The sequence below is a fragment of the Callithrix jacchus genome, chromosome 18 (genome assembly GCF_049354715.1).
Source record: "Callithrix jacchus isolate 240 chromosome 18, calJac240_pri, whole genome shotgun sequence".
In the NCBI taxonomy this organism is placed as follows: domain Eukaryota; kingdom Metazoa; phylum Chordata; class Mammalia; order Primates; family Cebidae; genus Callithrix; species Callithrix jacchus.
The window spans coordinates 25,939,831-25,954,795 of NC_133519.1; the positions used below are offsets into that span (position 1 = coordinate 25,939,831).

General features: G+C 45.4%; 1 protein-coding gene across 6 annotated transcripts in view; it reads right to left on the minus strand.

The window, feature by feature from the left end:
• Positions 1-2,417: 2,417 nt before the first annotated feature.
• Positions 2,418-14,965, minus strand: part of BRINP2 (BMP/retinoic acid inducible neural specific 2) — a 118,172-nt gene continuing 105,624 nt past the window's right edge. For 4 of the 6 annotated variants that reach the window (XM_078356255.1, XM_054247492.2, XM_002760334.7 and 1 more), the window contains exons 5-8: positions 11,414-11,519; positions 8,585-8,821; positions 6,312-6,534; positions 2,418-4,371 (exon numbers count right to left, since the gene is read on the minus strand). In XM_078356255.1, coding sequence (XP_078212381.1) covers positions 3,255-4,371; positions 6,312-6,534; positions 8,585-8,821; positions 11,414-11,519 — 1,683 coding nt within the window. In that variant the 3' untranslated portion in view covers positions 2,418-3,254. The remainder of the gene's footprint in view (positions 4,372-6,311; positions 6,535-8,584; positions 8,822-11,413; positions 11,520-14,965) is intronic. The other 2 variants (XM_035279098.3, XM_078356256.1) reach the window with 1 other exon arrangement.

Below are 14,965 nucleotides of genomic sequence, written 5' to 3' on the forward strand. Positions count from 1 at the left end.
ATTAGTTCTTTGGGGTTACAATTAAAACTTGAATGCCTAGTCGTTATTATCCAATGCATTGTAGAAACTATATTGCGATTTTGCTCTTAATTCCACAATGAGTTCACCAACAGTGACAGTCCCGTACTAATTAATGACAGTTCTTTATTTGTAGCTGTTTCTGTGAATAGGTGGTTCCCATCTTTTGATTATTATAGACCTTAAGGTGACAGTTTCACCTGGGAACAGCTTTTTCTTATTATGGCATTTCTGAGCCAAGCTTTCTAAAAAACTCTATGTTAAACTCATGGTTCAAGCCTTTTAAAGCCCCTTAAAGGATGATACCCATCCCTTACACCCCCTCTTCCTCCACCTGTGTTCTAGAAGCAAAGTCTTTGGACTGCTGCTTTGACACAAGCTCTTCTACACCAAGCAGAACAGACAAATCAGACATTTATCACAGGTAACAGATGACTAGGTCAAATATAGACATTTCTACGTCTGTAATTAATATTTGTTTGGCTCTCTATCAGTATGATACTTGCATCTGGAATCAAAGGCACCACTAAATATTTACCAGTGTGTAGTAGTACTTTTAGATGGAGTTGGTACACTAAGCTTCATGGTTTAAACCTTCAATGGGCAAGATGTGGAAAGCTTAGTAAATGGATGCATATATTCCCTAAAGCCATAATACATCACACCATCATCTTCCTGAAGCCCTCTCAAAACAAGAGATCTCTCATATCTCTGAGATAAAGAGACACAGCATCCTTACTAATAACTCCATGCGATTTTCTCCCAGCCTAGTTGCTGATACAAAGACAGATGGCTGAGGTTTCCAACCCCTCACCATAACTGTGGACTGGTCCCAGTGGGATATGAGCCCTCATGTGCTGACTCCATTCCCAGTGGGGCAGTCATGCTTGTGCCACTGAGGCTCCACACTGCTTTGTGCACTGTACATTCTCAATGGCTGTCCTCCCCACGCTGACTAGTGTTGTGCCTGGCAGTTGACAGTTTGCTAAAGGTGCATCTTTAATTAATGAGTAAGAGTCTGTCCACCCACTCCTACTGCCTGTAGACATACAGATTCAGAGTGCTAAAATCAGACTCTGGTATCTACCACTCAAACCCTGCCATTGGAAGGTATCAAAGCTTTCCTACCCCTTCCCACCAAAGCACCCTCATCAGGTACCTCTCAGCACTCCCACTGATGATGTCATCTGCCTATTCCATCTCCCACGGGTGAGGAACTCAGTACAAACTTCCCAAACCAAGAGTGGCTTTAACTAGAAATAGCCAACAACTATGCTCACCCCGGATCATCCTGACACTCTGCAGTTTTACCACGGAAGCCTTCAGGAGAGTGGTGAAGAAAGAAACACCCCAGCCTACTTTTCTACCAAGGATTTCAGTTTCTTGTAGGTTGAAAGACAATGCAATGATTAAATGTAATGTCAAATTCTTCTGCATGCAATAATAAACATAGAAGGCCCCTGGGCAGAGACGCATGATCATCCTCTCATTGTCTTCCATTTCACTTGATGCCAACTGAGATATACCACAGGTAGGGAATGAGATACTTCATGTGGTGACTCTCTCCTGAATCAGATGGGGATTGTCAGGCCTATGCATTGTGGTTGGAATGTGAAGCACAGACAGAGAAGTGATTCTCCAAAAGAGATGCTATGAAGTGATTCTCATACCACCTGGAGACAGGCACTAGGGGAAAGGATGCATTGTTCTGTGTGGTATACATCAGAGCTGCTACTTGGGTTGGGAATGTGGTGATCAGACAGAACGGAGGGAGCCAATGCTATATTTCCATCTTTCTCAGTTTTCTCAAAGGGTAATCCAGACCATAAGATGCAGTGTATGGGAAATTCTCCTGATGTCTGCAGCAGTGTCGGCAAAGAGGAGCCCCTTTAGCAGGCCTTTGCCCCGTGCAAAGACTGCAGGTCCTTGTAGGAGCAAGACCTTTTTAACTACTCTCCCCATCGTGGGAAATCTGGGTTTTAGGACCCGTGTTAGCCCTCACACCCAGGGAGAAAAGAGGTGGTGGGAGTGCAGTGAGGTAACTCTCTGGGATAGTTTGAGCTCACTTCTCATTTACTTTCTCTCTCTCATATACCCGTCACACCCCAGTCAACACACGCACTCATTCACTTGTGTAACTTGTGTATCTATCAATCAACCAGCTTCCCACATAGCACTATCCCCGCTTCATGGACACTCTTGTGTCATGCAAATAGCAATTAAAAAGAAAAATCCAGGCAACCCAGAAAACTATACTCTTTTTTTTTTCCTCTTTTCTCTCATTTTTTTTTCCCCTAAAAAAGGCCTTTTCCAAAAATATATTAAACCAGGTAAATGTTTACTTAGATGTTCAGGTGGCTGGAGCAGATTGACAAGGAAAACAATCACAAAATAAATAATTTTGTTTTGTTTTTGTTATTTTTTTTTTAAAAAAAGAACATTTTCTTACACATTGTCTCTCTCTAACTTGACAGAGCTGCTTTCTTGGACAGAGAGATGCTGCTGGAAAAGGAGCTCTGAACGGACCACAAGGGGAACTGGGAACAATCCAGGGCCCTGAAACTTGGTGGGGGAAAGAGGCAGCAGAGAGGGAGGAGTGCGGGAGGGGAGCAAGGAGGCCGCTGCCTGCCCTTGGCGCTGGTTCCTCTGTGGGTTGTACTTCTCATGTTTCATGGGAGGGCACAGAGGAGGCAGCATACAAAAGTAAGAACCAATGTCAGGATTCACAAAACAACAACATTTTAAGAAATCTGGTTAAAAAGAATACAAAAGTGACTCCACAGAGGGAGAGGAAGAGCTCCGACCCCTCCCATTGTTGTCCCCTCTTGCTTTCTTGAATGACAAGAATCACTTTTATGGACTTTTTTTTTGTTTCATGGTTCAACTGGTTCTTTTTCTTAATCTCTTCCTTGGCTCCTTCATTCATCTGCATTCATTTGAGAAAGCACTGATCAACTTTACAGAGCTGAGGCTGCTGAGTCGTAGCCTCCCTGTGCCTCTCTGTGTGTGTGTGTGTGTGTGTGTGTGTGCGCGTGCGCGCGCGCATGTGCACGTGTGCACGCACAGTAGCTATTTCTCTCTCGCCTGCTTCAGACCCCAGCTTCGAGGTCCCAGCTGCTGGATGCTGAAAGTCTCGTGGGAGCACACCCTGTTGGCACTAAGGTGAGGGCTTGGATTATCTTTGTACCCCAGATTCATGGATCCCCTCCTTGCCCTATGCTGAAGTGGGCTTCCCATTAGCTACAGAGTTTGCCGGTCTCATATTCCACAGGGTTTGGCAGCTTAGAATTGAAAGCCCTCAGGGAGGACTGGATCCTGCCCACCTCATTGTTGGCCAGCTTGAGCCGATGCCGGAGCAAGCAGGAGAAAAGGTCAAGTCGGACTTTGCCAGGTGGAGAAAGCTGGTTCACCCGGTCCCTGAGCTCAATGAGCTGCAAGAGTGCAGAGTCCTGGGAACCTTGAGTATACGGGTAGTCCAACTGGAGAATCAGGTCCCGGATAGCATCTGGGTCAAAGGGTAGGCTGTAGCCAAAGACCTGCAAGGTGTTAATTTTCATGTAGCCCAAATTCTTAGAGGGATCAGTCATCTCCAGGGGCTCGTAGTAGATTGTCTCATTGGAGCTGTCATCCAGAGACTTGATTCGGCTCCGTAGGTAAACATGAACTGTCTCAAAGAAAGTCTTCCACCTATTCCCCAAAGTGATAGTCCAGTTTTGGCACTGGGCAGCTGCATCCACGTTAGTCCTTTCCCAGTCAGGAAAGCTGCCCTCATTCACAGGCATGAACCAGCTCTCAGAGTGGCTGCCCCCAAAGGGATTGACATAGATGGCCATGACAGGCTCCAGGGTGCTGTTCTTGGTAAGACAGATCTGCAAGGACAAGGCCAACATCACGTGCACCAGCCCAGGTTTGTACTTGTTGCTCTTCAGGGTGAGCAGCATGCGCTTCCTCCAGGAAGGGTCAAACCAGCTGCCCAGACGCATGTCATTGCTGATGAAGATGGAGTGTACCTCAATGCGGCTATCCTGCTTCTGCAGCAGATACCTCAGCTCCAGGTCCTGCAGGTCTGTCTCCAGCCCGAGAAAGTTCTCCAGGGACTCGGCCACCTCTGGCCGGCACAGACCCTGGGCCAGCACGTAGCCCGGGTTGCAGCTCCCGCAGCGTGTGCTGTTGTCCGGAGCACAGCGAGCACATGCGGGCCCTTCACCCAAGGCACATGGAATGGGGCCCTGGCAGGAAGACTGGTCGTAGGGGCAGGTGCAGCTGTGGCTCTGTTCCAAGAAAGTGCCAGGAAAGGTGCTTTCCCCACAGTAGAGGAGGGACTGGATTCGGTTCCACCAGTAGGACAAGGACCTTGGGGAGCAGAGATAAAAGTGAAGGAAGAGTCAAAAGAAGTCACACACTGACACCCTCCCTAAGAGCAGCAAGACAATGACCACTAGGCGTGGAGGGCAATGAGGAAGATAAAACCCCTGAGATCTCTGAGTGGAGGAAACTCTACTGTGCTGCTTTGGACTGATTGAGCAAAGTCTAGTCTAGGGCTCCGTGTCTGATGGGTCAGCACCGGAAATTCTGGACACCAAACTTATGCTCAGAGCAACCAGGCTTATCTCTCCCAAGTCCTACCTCATTCCCTTATCCAAAAACCTACAGAAGATCTCCAGCAGCTTTTGTGTCAAAACAAAGCCTTCTAAATAAGATGGCTCTTCAAACCTTCTAACTTATTGCCAACTTCCATTCCCTTCAAGTTTTCTGTTCTTCTGTTCTCTCTGTTCCTCTCACTCCACCAAGAACAGAAATTGTCTATGGCCAATTCTCTTACAATTTTGATTCTAGCTCATATGTTACCTCTTCAAAGAAGACTTCCCTGGTGTCCCTGCCAAACAAACCACTGCACTCACTCTCCATCACATTCCCCTGTTTTATTCAATCCATGACAATTCTCAGTATCTGAAATTATTGTCTATTTATTGTTTACTTGTTTATACACTGCTTCCCTGTTAATAAATGCCAGGAAACTGTCTTAGATACCAACAGCTTCTCAGACATGAGAATTGTTTCTGTGCATGTCAAGCATTTAATAATTATTTGTTGGCCAGGCGTGGTGGCTCAAGCCTGTAATCCCAGCACTTTGGGAGGCCGAGGCGGGTGGATCACGAGGTCAACAGATCGAGACCATCCTGGTCAACATGGTGAAACCCCGTCTCTACTAAAAATTCAAAAAATTAGCTGGGCATGGTGGCGCATGCCTGTAATCCCAGCTACTCGGGAGGCGGAGGCAGGAGAATTGCCTGAGCCCAGGAGGCGGAGGTTGCGGTGAGCCAAGATGGTGCCATTGCACTCCAGCCTGGGTAACAAGAGCGAAACTCCATCTCAAAAAAAAAAAAAAATTAATTAAAAATAATAATAATAATTACTTGTTGAATGAAGAATAAATGAACTCCTCTGAAAACCCCTTCTTTGTATGCTTCCCTTCTCACCTGTGCCTCTATTAGAGCCACACCGCTGCGTGGCTGGCTATGAAGGCAGCCTCCTTTGCCTGGGAGACTGTCCCACCACACGTGTGCCAGATCATTTCCCTCTTCCTGCACAATGTGGCCAAGACTTTCTTCTCCAGGGAAGCTTTCCTTTCTGGGTTTTACCTCTAGGAGGCTATCCCTTTATGTTCCACCACCATTAATTTAAATGGTTGCCACATAGTTATAATTTTCTAGTTTTTATGTTTCTGTATGTGAAATCTTTCCAATTTGCTAATACCCCTGCAGCTTAATAGTAAGGCATGCAATATGGGATCAAAAACTTGTCCAATAAGTGAATGAGTGGATGAACAAATGGATGCCTATAATGATACAGCCTCTCTCTGTCCCTAAGGGTGCAGGTCTCCACTTTCTTTCCTCCTGTGACCCAGAGCAGAGTCACTTGTTTGACACAATCCAATGCGTGTGTTTTTCATCAGATGCAGCTGCTGGATGAAATTTAACTCCATCCCTTTCTTTTCTAAGACTTACTAAAATGGAAATCAGTAAATGACAATTAGAGGATTACTAAGATAACATTTGAATCAACTATAATTTAAATAAAAGTAAAATCAGCCTTTCTTTTTTTCTCTCACTTCAGACACAACTCACAACTGAGAATGACATGCGTGAGTAGGTGGAGATAACCGGAAGGCTATGTGTGAGTCACCATTCCTCCCAGATCCCCCACATTGGACAGAGGGCTCTCCTTGGTCTCAGCAGCTGTTGGAGGAGGTGCCGAGCTCAGGCTCTAGCGGCCGGCCGGGGGCTGCTCACCTCTCCTTGGGCAGGCGGAAGCGAGGCTGCCGATGGCAGCGCTTGCAGAGGTTGAAGAGCCGGCGGACGATCCGATGGGTCTTTTTGAACAGCACTTTCAAGCTAGCTCCCAGCTGCTGATAGCGGTGCTGAAGGCTCGTGTCCATGGCCCAGAACTGGGAGATAGCTGTGGAGTTCAGGAACCGGTCATCGGGTAGCCTTTTCAGCAGGGCCTGGAACTCTTCTGTGGACAAGAACACAGGACCTGAGTTGAGGGGCCGCTATGCAGAGCCCTGGTAGGGGCAGGTGGACCTGCCCAGATCCAGGGTTCTTCAGAGTTACCACGTGAAGAAAGAGGCTGCACATCCATTCTCCCAGGTGCCTTTTTTAAATCAACACCTTTATTGAGAAATAATTGACATGTCGTAAAATATGGCCTCAGGCATTTTCTCATCTTTTTCACCCCTATATCTCAGAGGGGCCAGAGTTCCTGCTATTCCTAATGACCTTGGATGTGGCTCTTTCCCCCTTTATACTTCCTTCTGAGTCATTCACAACGCTATCTCAAGGCCACCCTCTTCAATAATACCACAATACCCACAGGGCACATGTGGGGCCCTCATGAAGGTGAGTGTGCACCCAGACTGGCAAATGTGGGCACAGAGAGGATGCAGCACCCAGCTCAGAAACCTTTCTAGAAATCCTTCAGTCCCTGAGACCAGCCTCTCCCATCCTCTCTGACTCTCTAAGATACTCTTCTCTTTTTAGCTTCAGCTCTTGGGCAGATACCCATTCTTTCCTACAGCGAATTCAGAAGCAACCTGCCTTCTGCTTCTAAGCTCCTGCTGAGTCTAGGTTCTCCTTAGAGCTTCCTGAGAACACCAGGCTTCTGAACTCATGCTTAGGTTCCTGTGCATTGCTCTGCTTTTCCTTGGGACCTGCAACTAACTAGCAGGTCTCCTGGTGGAGGTCGAGAGAGCCCTCATTTATTTATTAACAGTAACTCCTAGTAGTGAAGGCCCAAAGTCATGTTATGGACCATATCCCACCTCCATAGCCCAAAGTATGGGGCTGGGGGGACTGGAATGCGATTTCCTCCTTAGCTACTAAATGCCTTGTCCAGGACTTAGGCCTCAGCTCATTTCTGTTTCTCATGTACCTGGTTCCTCATGTCCCCAGAAGATTGGAGAATGATGCCTAGTAATGGCACTGACATCTAGTATGTGCACAGTTAAAACATTTGAGTATATGGAAGAACATGGAGAATAAAAGGATAAACTCTCACGTGTCTGCCACTAGCTTTTGACATTTTGCCATGTTGGCTTCAGATTTTTTATTCTTTAAGAAATAAAGCAAACCAAATGTATGGCATGCGAGGGACCTAAACTATCCCTTCTCTCTATCCAGATGTAACCACTCTCTTGATGTTTTCTTTTCCATTATCACATATTTTCTAAACAAATGTAGTTATCCATAAAAGTATTATGTATTGGGTATCCTGTTTGTAAACATTACATCAATAGTATTAAATATGTATTACATTTAATAAATTATAGTATTACATGAAAACATTATATAAATATATATATAATGAAACCTTTTTGATTGCTTTGTTTTATTCAAAATTACATTTTTGAACTATATCCATATTCATTTGGTGTTGAAATGTACAAATATACCATGCAGAGTTCTTTATACATTGAGTTCATCTACATTATCTCATATAAACCTACCCTCCCTCTTTTTCAGAGGAGGAAACTGAGACCTTGAGAAGCTGCATGGCTAATCCAAGGTCATAAAGCTTGTCAAATCAGGCCAGGATGTAAAACTAGTTCTCTTGAATCTGGGTCTCAAGGTAACTAATATTAACTTTAACAGCAACAAACTGACAGAATTGTATTGGATATCATCTAGAACCATTCTACATACTTCATTTATTCAGTAAATATTTACAGTGAACCTTATGGGCAAGCATTGCTCTAGGCACTGTGGAATCAGAAGCAAACAAGACAAAGAAGGTCTAGGCCCTTAGTTACATTTATCCTAGCTTATTAAGTCCTTAAAACACAACCACGTAAATGGAAATATTACCTATGTCCTAGAAAAAAATGAAACCACTTGAGCCTCAGGGTGGTGACATAGCCTGCTCGAGGTCACAGAGACAGTAAGTGGCCATGTCAGGGTCCCCATGAAGATGCTCAGCTCTCAAGTTTTGTTCTTCCCAAGTTCTTGCTCTGCACCTCACAGCCACCTCTCATTGACAGGGAGGAATTCTGGGTCAGCTGGCTGCTCACCTGACTCCTCAAACTGCCGGTTGTGAGTGGCCCAGGAGTCCTGGATCTGCAGCAGGCTGTCCTCCATGGCCTGGATGTCAGCATCAGGGCAGTTGCATTCAGGGAAGGTGGGGCTGCACTTGCACCAGCAGTCATTCTCCTTGCAGACAAGCTCACCCTCAGAGCTGCACGTGATGTAGCTGAGTGCTGCGGCTACAAAGCGCTCACGCAGGTACTCAGGCAGCAGCACCTGAAGGCCTGGGGAAAGGATGTGTCAAGGAATCTCTGGGCAGAACCAGTGAGGACTCGGTCTCCCACACCCAAGGCTGCAGGAACCTCAGCTGAGGTTCTGCTGACTTGTGTATTCTGGGCCCAAGCATGGTCACCCCAGGGCCTGAGCCTGCTGAGCTGGTTGAGAGAGAAGGCTACTGCTACCCCAGTGACAGATGGGGGAGGATCTGAAAATGCAGATGGGAATATCAAAGCCCAAGGCTTAGCCAAACCCCTCACATCAGCCAAATTGAGAGTATGCATATCATAAGAACAGGCTTATTGGCTACACATCAGCATTTCTGGGATGGAAACGGGAAGATGTCTCAGATAAGAGAAGAGCTTATAGCCCTCTTGGGGGAAAAAACAAGGTTTGATGGGCTTTTTGCCCTGCCTCCTATAGCCATCCTGTTTATAGTTTAACTAAGATTAGCAGTAGGCATCCTAGGACATTATTGAATTCTGATCCTTCTGGGCCTCCCACCCAGCCCTGATGACCAAGGAAGCTGTCCTGGTTAAGAGATAGGAAAGATACTGTAGATACACAGTGTCCAGGTACTATGCTGAGTACTTTTTATATATGATTGCAAACACCATTTGTGCTCATACTGAGGTTTTTATAGGTAAGGAAATCCAAGCCCTAAGACCACAGTGACCTGCCCAAATCACAGCACTCATAGAATCTGCTTAGTGTCAGATCCTGTCCTTATCTCATCAGCTAATACTATGTAACTGGGACTGGGTGTCCTATTTCAATAGGATTTAACTCTTAAGAAGATTTGAAGGGGGGATGGTGGTCAATGCCCTGAGATCAGTCATGCCTGGATAGATATGAATGGCTCTCAGCTCTCTTCCAATTAGCTTCTGATCTTGGATATAATGCAGTAAACTGCTCTGAGCTTCAATTTTCTTGCCCATCTGCAGTGACTGTCAGTTTACCTATATCAGAACACACTACTAGTTGGCTTCAAGCCACTCATAAGGCAGCAGCTGGAAGCTTACCAAAGGATGAACAAAGGGTAGGCATGCCTTTGGATGCAGTCTGGGCCATGTTCGAGGTCAGATCTGTAGGAGTCTCCCCCAGTAGAAACACTGTGAGATTTTTGTGCCAGGAAAGTGAGGAATATGAGAACTTCTGGATATGGTGAGCTCCTCTTTCCCCAAACGTCTGCCAGCTCTTTATTTTTAGGCCCTTGACCTTGTCCTTGGCAGGAAATCAGAGAACTCAAAGTATGTATCCTAGTCTCAGCAGACCTCAAAATGTAACTTACAATTGCCAGCAGCAGTGGGTGTTTGTTATTCTTTCTTGAGGTCCACCTCCAATTCTGAACTGCTCCTAAATTTCCCTTTCTTGGCGCTATGCCTACTGTGGCATTTGAGCGGTTCTCCCCACACACCCTGTCCACGTGCTTGCTTTCAAACACTCACCCTCTCCCAGTCCTTCCCTTTCACCTCCCCCATTGCTTCCCTCCTCCTCACCAGAACACTTCCCATGCTATAAAATAAGTGCCCCAAGAAATGTCTGCATGAGTGACGGGCTATAAAATTAAACAGCATAAACTATTCCAAATGAACAACTAGACATCTTGAACTTCACTCTCTGCTACGTTCCAGGCACAAACGCAGCCCATCCAGGGACACTGGTGAAGAGGAATGCTAACTGCCCTAGGTAACTCTAAATAAAGGAGTGTTTAGTCCTCTTTCTTACATATTTCTTAATTCCTAAAGCATTGCTGGGTCGCATTTGACTCAGGTTGCCTGGAATTTGTAATCGTAGATCCTGGCTGAGGGTTATTGATTTTGTAATGCTGAGACAATAATATCTTAAACAGAGTAGAATTTAGTTGGCCTTAAGAAAAATAAACTTCCCACTGAATCAGTTTGCATAGCCCTGCCCCCAGAATGCCTGTGGGGAAGAGAGAGCAAGAGATGCACGTCTCCCCTTAACCCCCAGCCTCCAGAGTTAGTGTGGTTTTTTTTTCCTTTTCTTTCACAGTTTTACTTGTTCTGTCTCAAATCAAAAGTCTTATTCTTCTCAAACTCATCTCCTGACTTCGAATCGCCCATGTGCAGGATCACAGGCAAATAACAGAAAGCAGGGGCCACTCTCACACTGTGGTTTCAGTAAGCAGTGGTCCCCCACTTTGTATAGCTCTTAGTTGAGCCAGAGATGGTAGTCTAATAACCTCTCTGTAAAGGCCAGCTATTCTGCAATGTGTCTTCAGGATAAAGCAAAGGGCTTTCTGGGAAATGAAGATTGTTGAACTAGGTAAAGGTTTATAAGGATGTAGGTATGCTGTTCCTTATAGAATTGTGACAGAGGACTTGAGAAGGAATCTTATGTGGGATGATTGAGGTGTCAACTGATAGGAGCAATGGGTATGGGGTACAGGGAAAACCATATCAGAGAGTTTTTTAAAAGAGTAATGGAAAGTTGTTAAATACAGGTCCCGGAACCTGCGGTAGTTCTTAAGAAAGGTTTAACCAAATGGAACAGGCAGAAGTTTTTCCTGCTCTTTGGTGATCATGGCTTTTTTAATCAGGTGTGAAAGCTATGGAAACTATCACAGTGCTGCTTACCAAGTAACTGTACTTTGTTCTCCGGACTCTGGACCAGGACAGAACTGACTGAGTCCAGATTGTCATAGTTGCTGCAGCCCAGAGGACCGGTCCTGGTCTCGGTGACCTAGAGAAGGAAGGAGTAGGGTGTGGGTTTAGATAACAAGTGGAGACTCTCTTTGTATTTCCCTTCTCCAGCTGCTCAATCTCAGGCTCCACATCCTGTTCTCAACAAGCTAAAGAAGTGATTTGTGCCTTTTTGTACTCCAGAGGTATGAAGTCACTTTTCTTCCTTGTCCTGAGGCAGTGAGTATGTTACACATGGCTGGCAGCAGCAGTTGTATATAAGTAGGAACCTCTCAGAGAGAGTCAAAGGGAATTGGTGTCTGAAAAGGCGGAGAATGCTGGAGAAGGAGTGAAACCTTAAGCTGGAGTTATCCCTTCTCCCCCCAGAGGAAGGCAAGAGGCCATATGTGGTCCTTTCAGGCTGCTGGCAAGCCCAGCTGCATCCACTTGATGTGGTACTCACAGACTCTATGGATCCTAAAGTGGAAAAGCACTAGAGAAATATGAGTTATGAGTATTAGTATTAGTATTAAACATTTAAGTCCCACCTCGGCACTGAGACGTCCTTAGAGAAAATCAGCCATGGGCTTACTGCATATTTTAATAAGTATATTAAATATACATAAACTCTTATAGCCATGTAATATTCCAAAACACCATAGAGTCATTTAAAAATATTATAAAGTTGGCCCATCAGTTTTCCCTGATGTTTAAAGTATAAGATGAAAAATGGGGAGCTTTAAATGCACTGAAATAATTATGTAATAAGAATGATGGGGACCCAAGGCCCTTTTTTCTCAGGATCTCTGAAGGCTTTGCCAACAATCAATCAACCAGTCAACGAGTATTTATTGAGCAGCCACTGTTTAATTCCATACAATTCCTCAAACATTTATAGTGCGCCTTTCTTGAAGTTCATCATGGAAGCCCACTCTGATACCTCTGACCTCCTCTTCTGGCTTCGGGCCCCACTGCTTTTCAGCAGGCACCGGAGTTGCAGTTTTGCAGCCCTTTCTGCAAGTATGTGATCCATGTCTGGATCCCACACACTACAGGCTCCAAAGGGGGAAGCTTATATTTATTTTGCTCACCATGTTGTCGACAGCAGTTAACAGTTTCTGGCACACGGTAGGAACTCAATGAACAAGAGAATGCATGTATAATATGTTCCAGGCTTTTTGGGGTAGAGAGGTGTGTGCAACAATGTACACACTGCGTACTGCATCTTCCAGGAGGTCACAACCTGTTGGGGAGGCAGGTGCATACAACGCTGACTGATAGACATCCAAGTCTCTGTTGAAACCCTCATCATGGTGAGCTCTAAGGAAGCACAGCTCTAAATGAGGGAAACAAAAGAGGAAGTAGCTGAGAAGACACCATCTGTGTTGGTCCCTAAGGAGAAGAAGGGAGTGGACAGGTGGGAAGATGGGAAAAGGAGAAGGGATAGTGTGATCTCTGCAGCACATGGGCTTGGAAATGCATAGTGCATGTATCACCACCTGGCTTATTACCATGGTGAATATCAAAGGGTAAGGGCCATTCTTCAAGAGAGTTTAGTAGACCTAGGTTTAAAAAATGCACATGGAACAGAGTGATAAAGTGAGAGATTGTGTGATGCTGAGCAAAAACAATCGGGAGAGAGACAGGAGGGATTCCTGTAGCTTGAAATAGTCCATGAAGGCTTTATGAAGGAAGTAAGCAAGCCATGATTTGGTCTTAGAGGATGAGTAGTGGTGGCAGGGAAGGAAGAGGAAATTGAAGAAAGAAGGGTAACTCCACACAAATACTAAGGGGCAGCAATAGACACAGAATGTGAGAGGCAGCAGGGAGAACTAGACCAGGGCCACGACAGAGGCAGGGACAGCTTCTCTACCGTTTTCCAGATTCTTCTTCCAAGAGCATCCCACTTAACTTCCCCGAGAACTCACTGGGTCAAACCTCATTACTATCACTCGCCAAGGAGGAAAGTAAGGTTCAGAGAGTTGTAGTCCTTGAGACCACAGAGCTGTGGAGTAGCAAAAACAGGATTCTAACTTTAGAGTCCTCAGACTCCAGTTCAACATATCTTTTTGCCTCCTGAGCAGGCAGGTCAAAAGACTACAGAAAATAAAGTGAGTCTAAACCTTTATATGCCATTGCTGTCAAACACAAGTATTCTAAACAGACCAGTCCACCCAACATGATTTAGTGATCTGTTTTCTTCTCAAAACGTTAATATTAAGCAAAACAAATTGTACAGACTTCAGCTCAGTTTGATTATCCTCATAATGCAGATTAGGAAACCAAGGCCCAGGTAAGTCAAATTATTTATTCCAGGTCATACAGCCACCTGTGAGGATAAGATTTATTTGGCTCATTCATTCATTCTTTTACTCACTCACTTTTTCATTTAACCAATATTCAAGGAACATTGGAACTCACAGATGAATAAGACATAGTCACAGCCAATAAAAGCTTAGAGATAAGTGGAAACGTATTTAAAAAAACCTCAGTGTTCTGGCTGTTACCCATGAGCCTGCCCCCTCCACATGTGGACACAGGTGCTGAATCATGTTTCTTTATTGGGCGAGTGGGTGATTGGCTACTGGTCAGACTGGAGGCAGCCGTATTTCAAGGCAAAGTCTTCACTTTCTATATGGTTTAAAATTCCCCATATAAAGAGCCATGGCCAATAACTGTCCCTGCTACTCTGGGGAAGTTTGCCCCTCTAGGGTAGGGTAGGCTGATGGACAGAGGTGGGACACAGGGATATGGTATTTGGAGGTTTGCCTGTCCCTGCCTATAGGAAGGCTGGCCACTCCATCATCATTGGGTTTTTCATCGGCTTTTCCATCCACTTACTCCTGACTTGGTCACTCACCAACCAGGTCCAGGAAAGAAGGAAGCTAACAAGTCTTAAGTGGGAGTAAGACGTGACCCAAAGAGGAGGACAGGCTAGAGAACAGCCACAATAAGAGCTTTCCTTTCCTCCCCCTTTACCCTCCCCCATCCCTACCTGCCACCAATGCATCTGCTTCCCCCCCACACCATCATCTTGTTCAACATGCTGGGCTGTCTTTGATGCAGTTTTCTGACCTTTACTTTGCTGCTTCTAAAGGTCAGTTCCACAAGAGGACAATCAATTAGGTAAGTCATTGAAAGGGTGTGAGTAGCTTTGCTTTAATTGTGACACAAGGATGGGAATGAGGAACAGACAAAGACCATGATCTTTATGCTCATTTCCTGTTAGAAAGAAGGACCTGAAGAGTGAGGAAGGCCCACTCAAGTTTCACTAGTTCCCAAAGTCACAGCGCTTTTCATTGCTATTCTGTTCTGAGACTCTCTCCTCCCTTCAGAAGTAAGGAGGTGAAAAGAATAGAGGGAGCTGGAGAGGTGTCCTTGCAGTTATTGCCTGAGTGCTGACTTGAGTAAGCAGAATAGCCTGAGACCCCCTCAACCCCTCGCCCCAACATGAGGAAAACCCCAGCATCTCTGGAGCATTCTTCAAGAGAAGCCTGCACTTTTCTC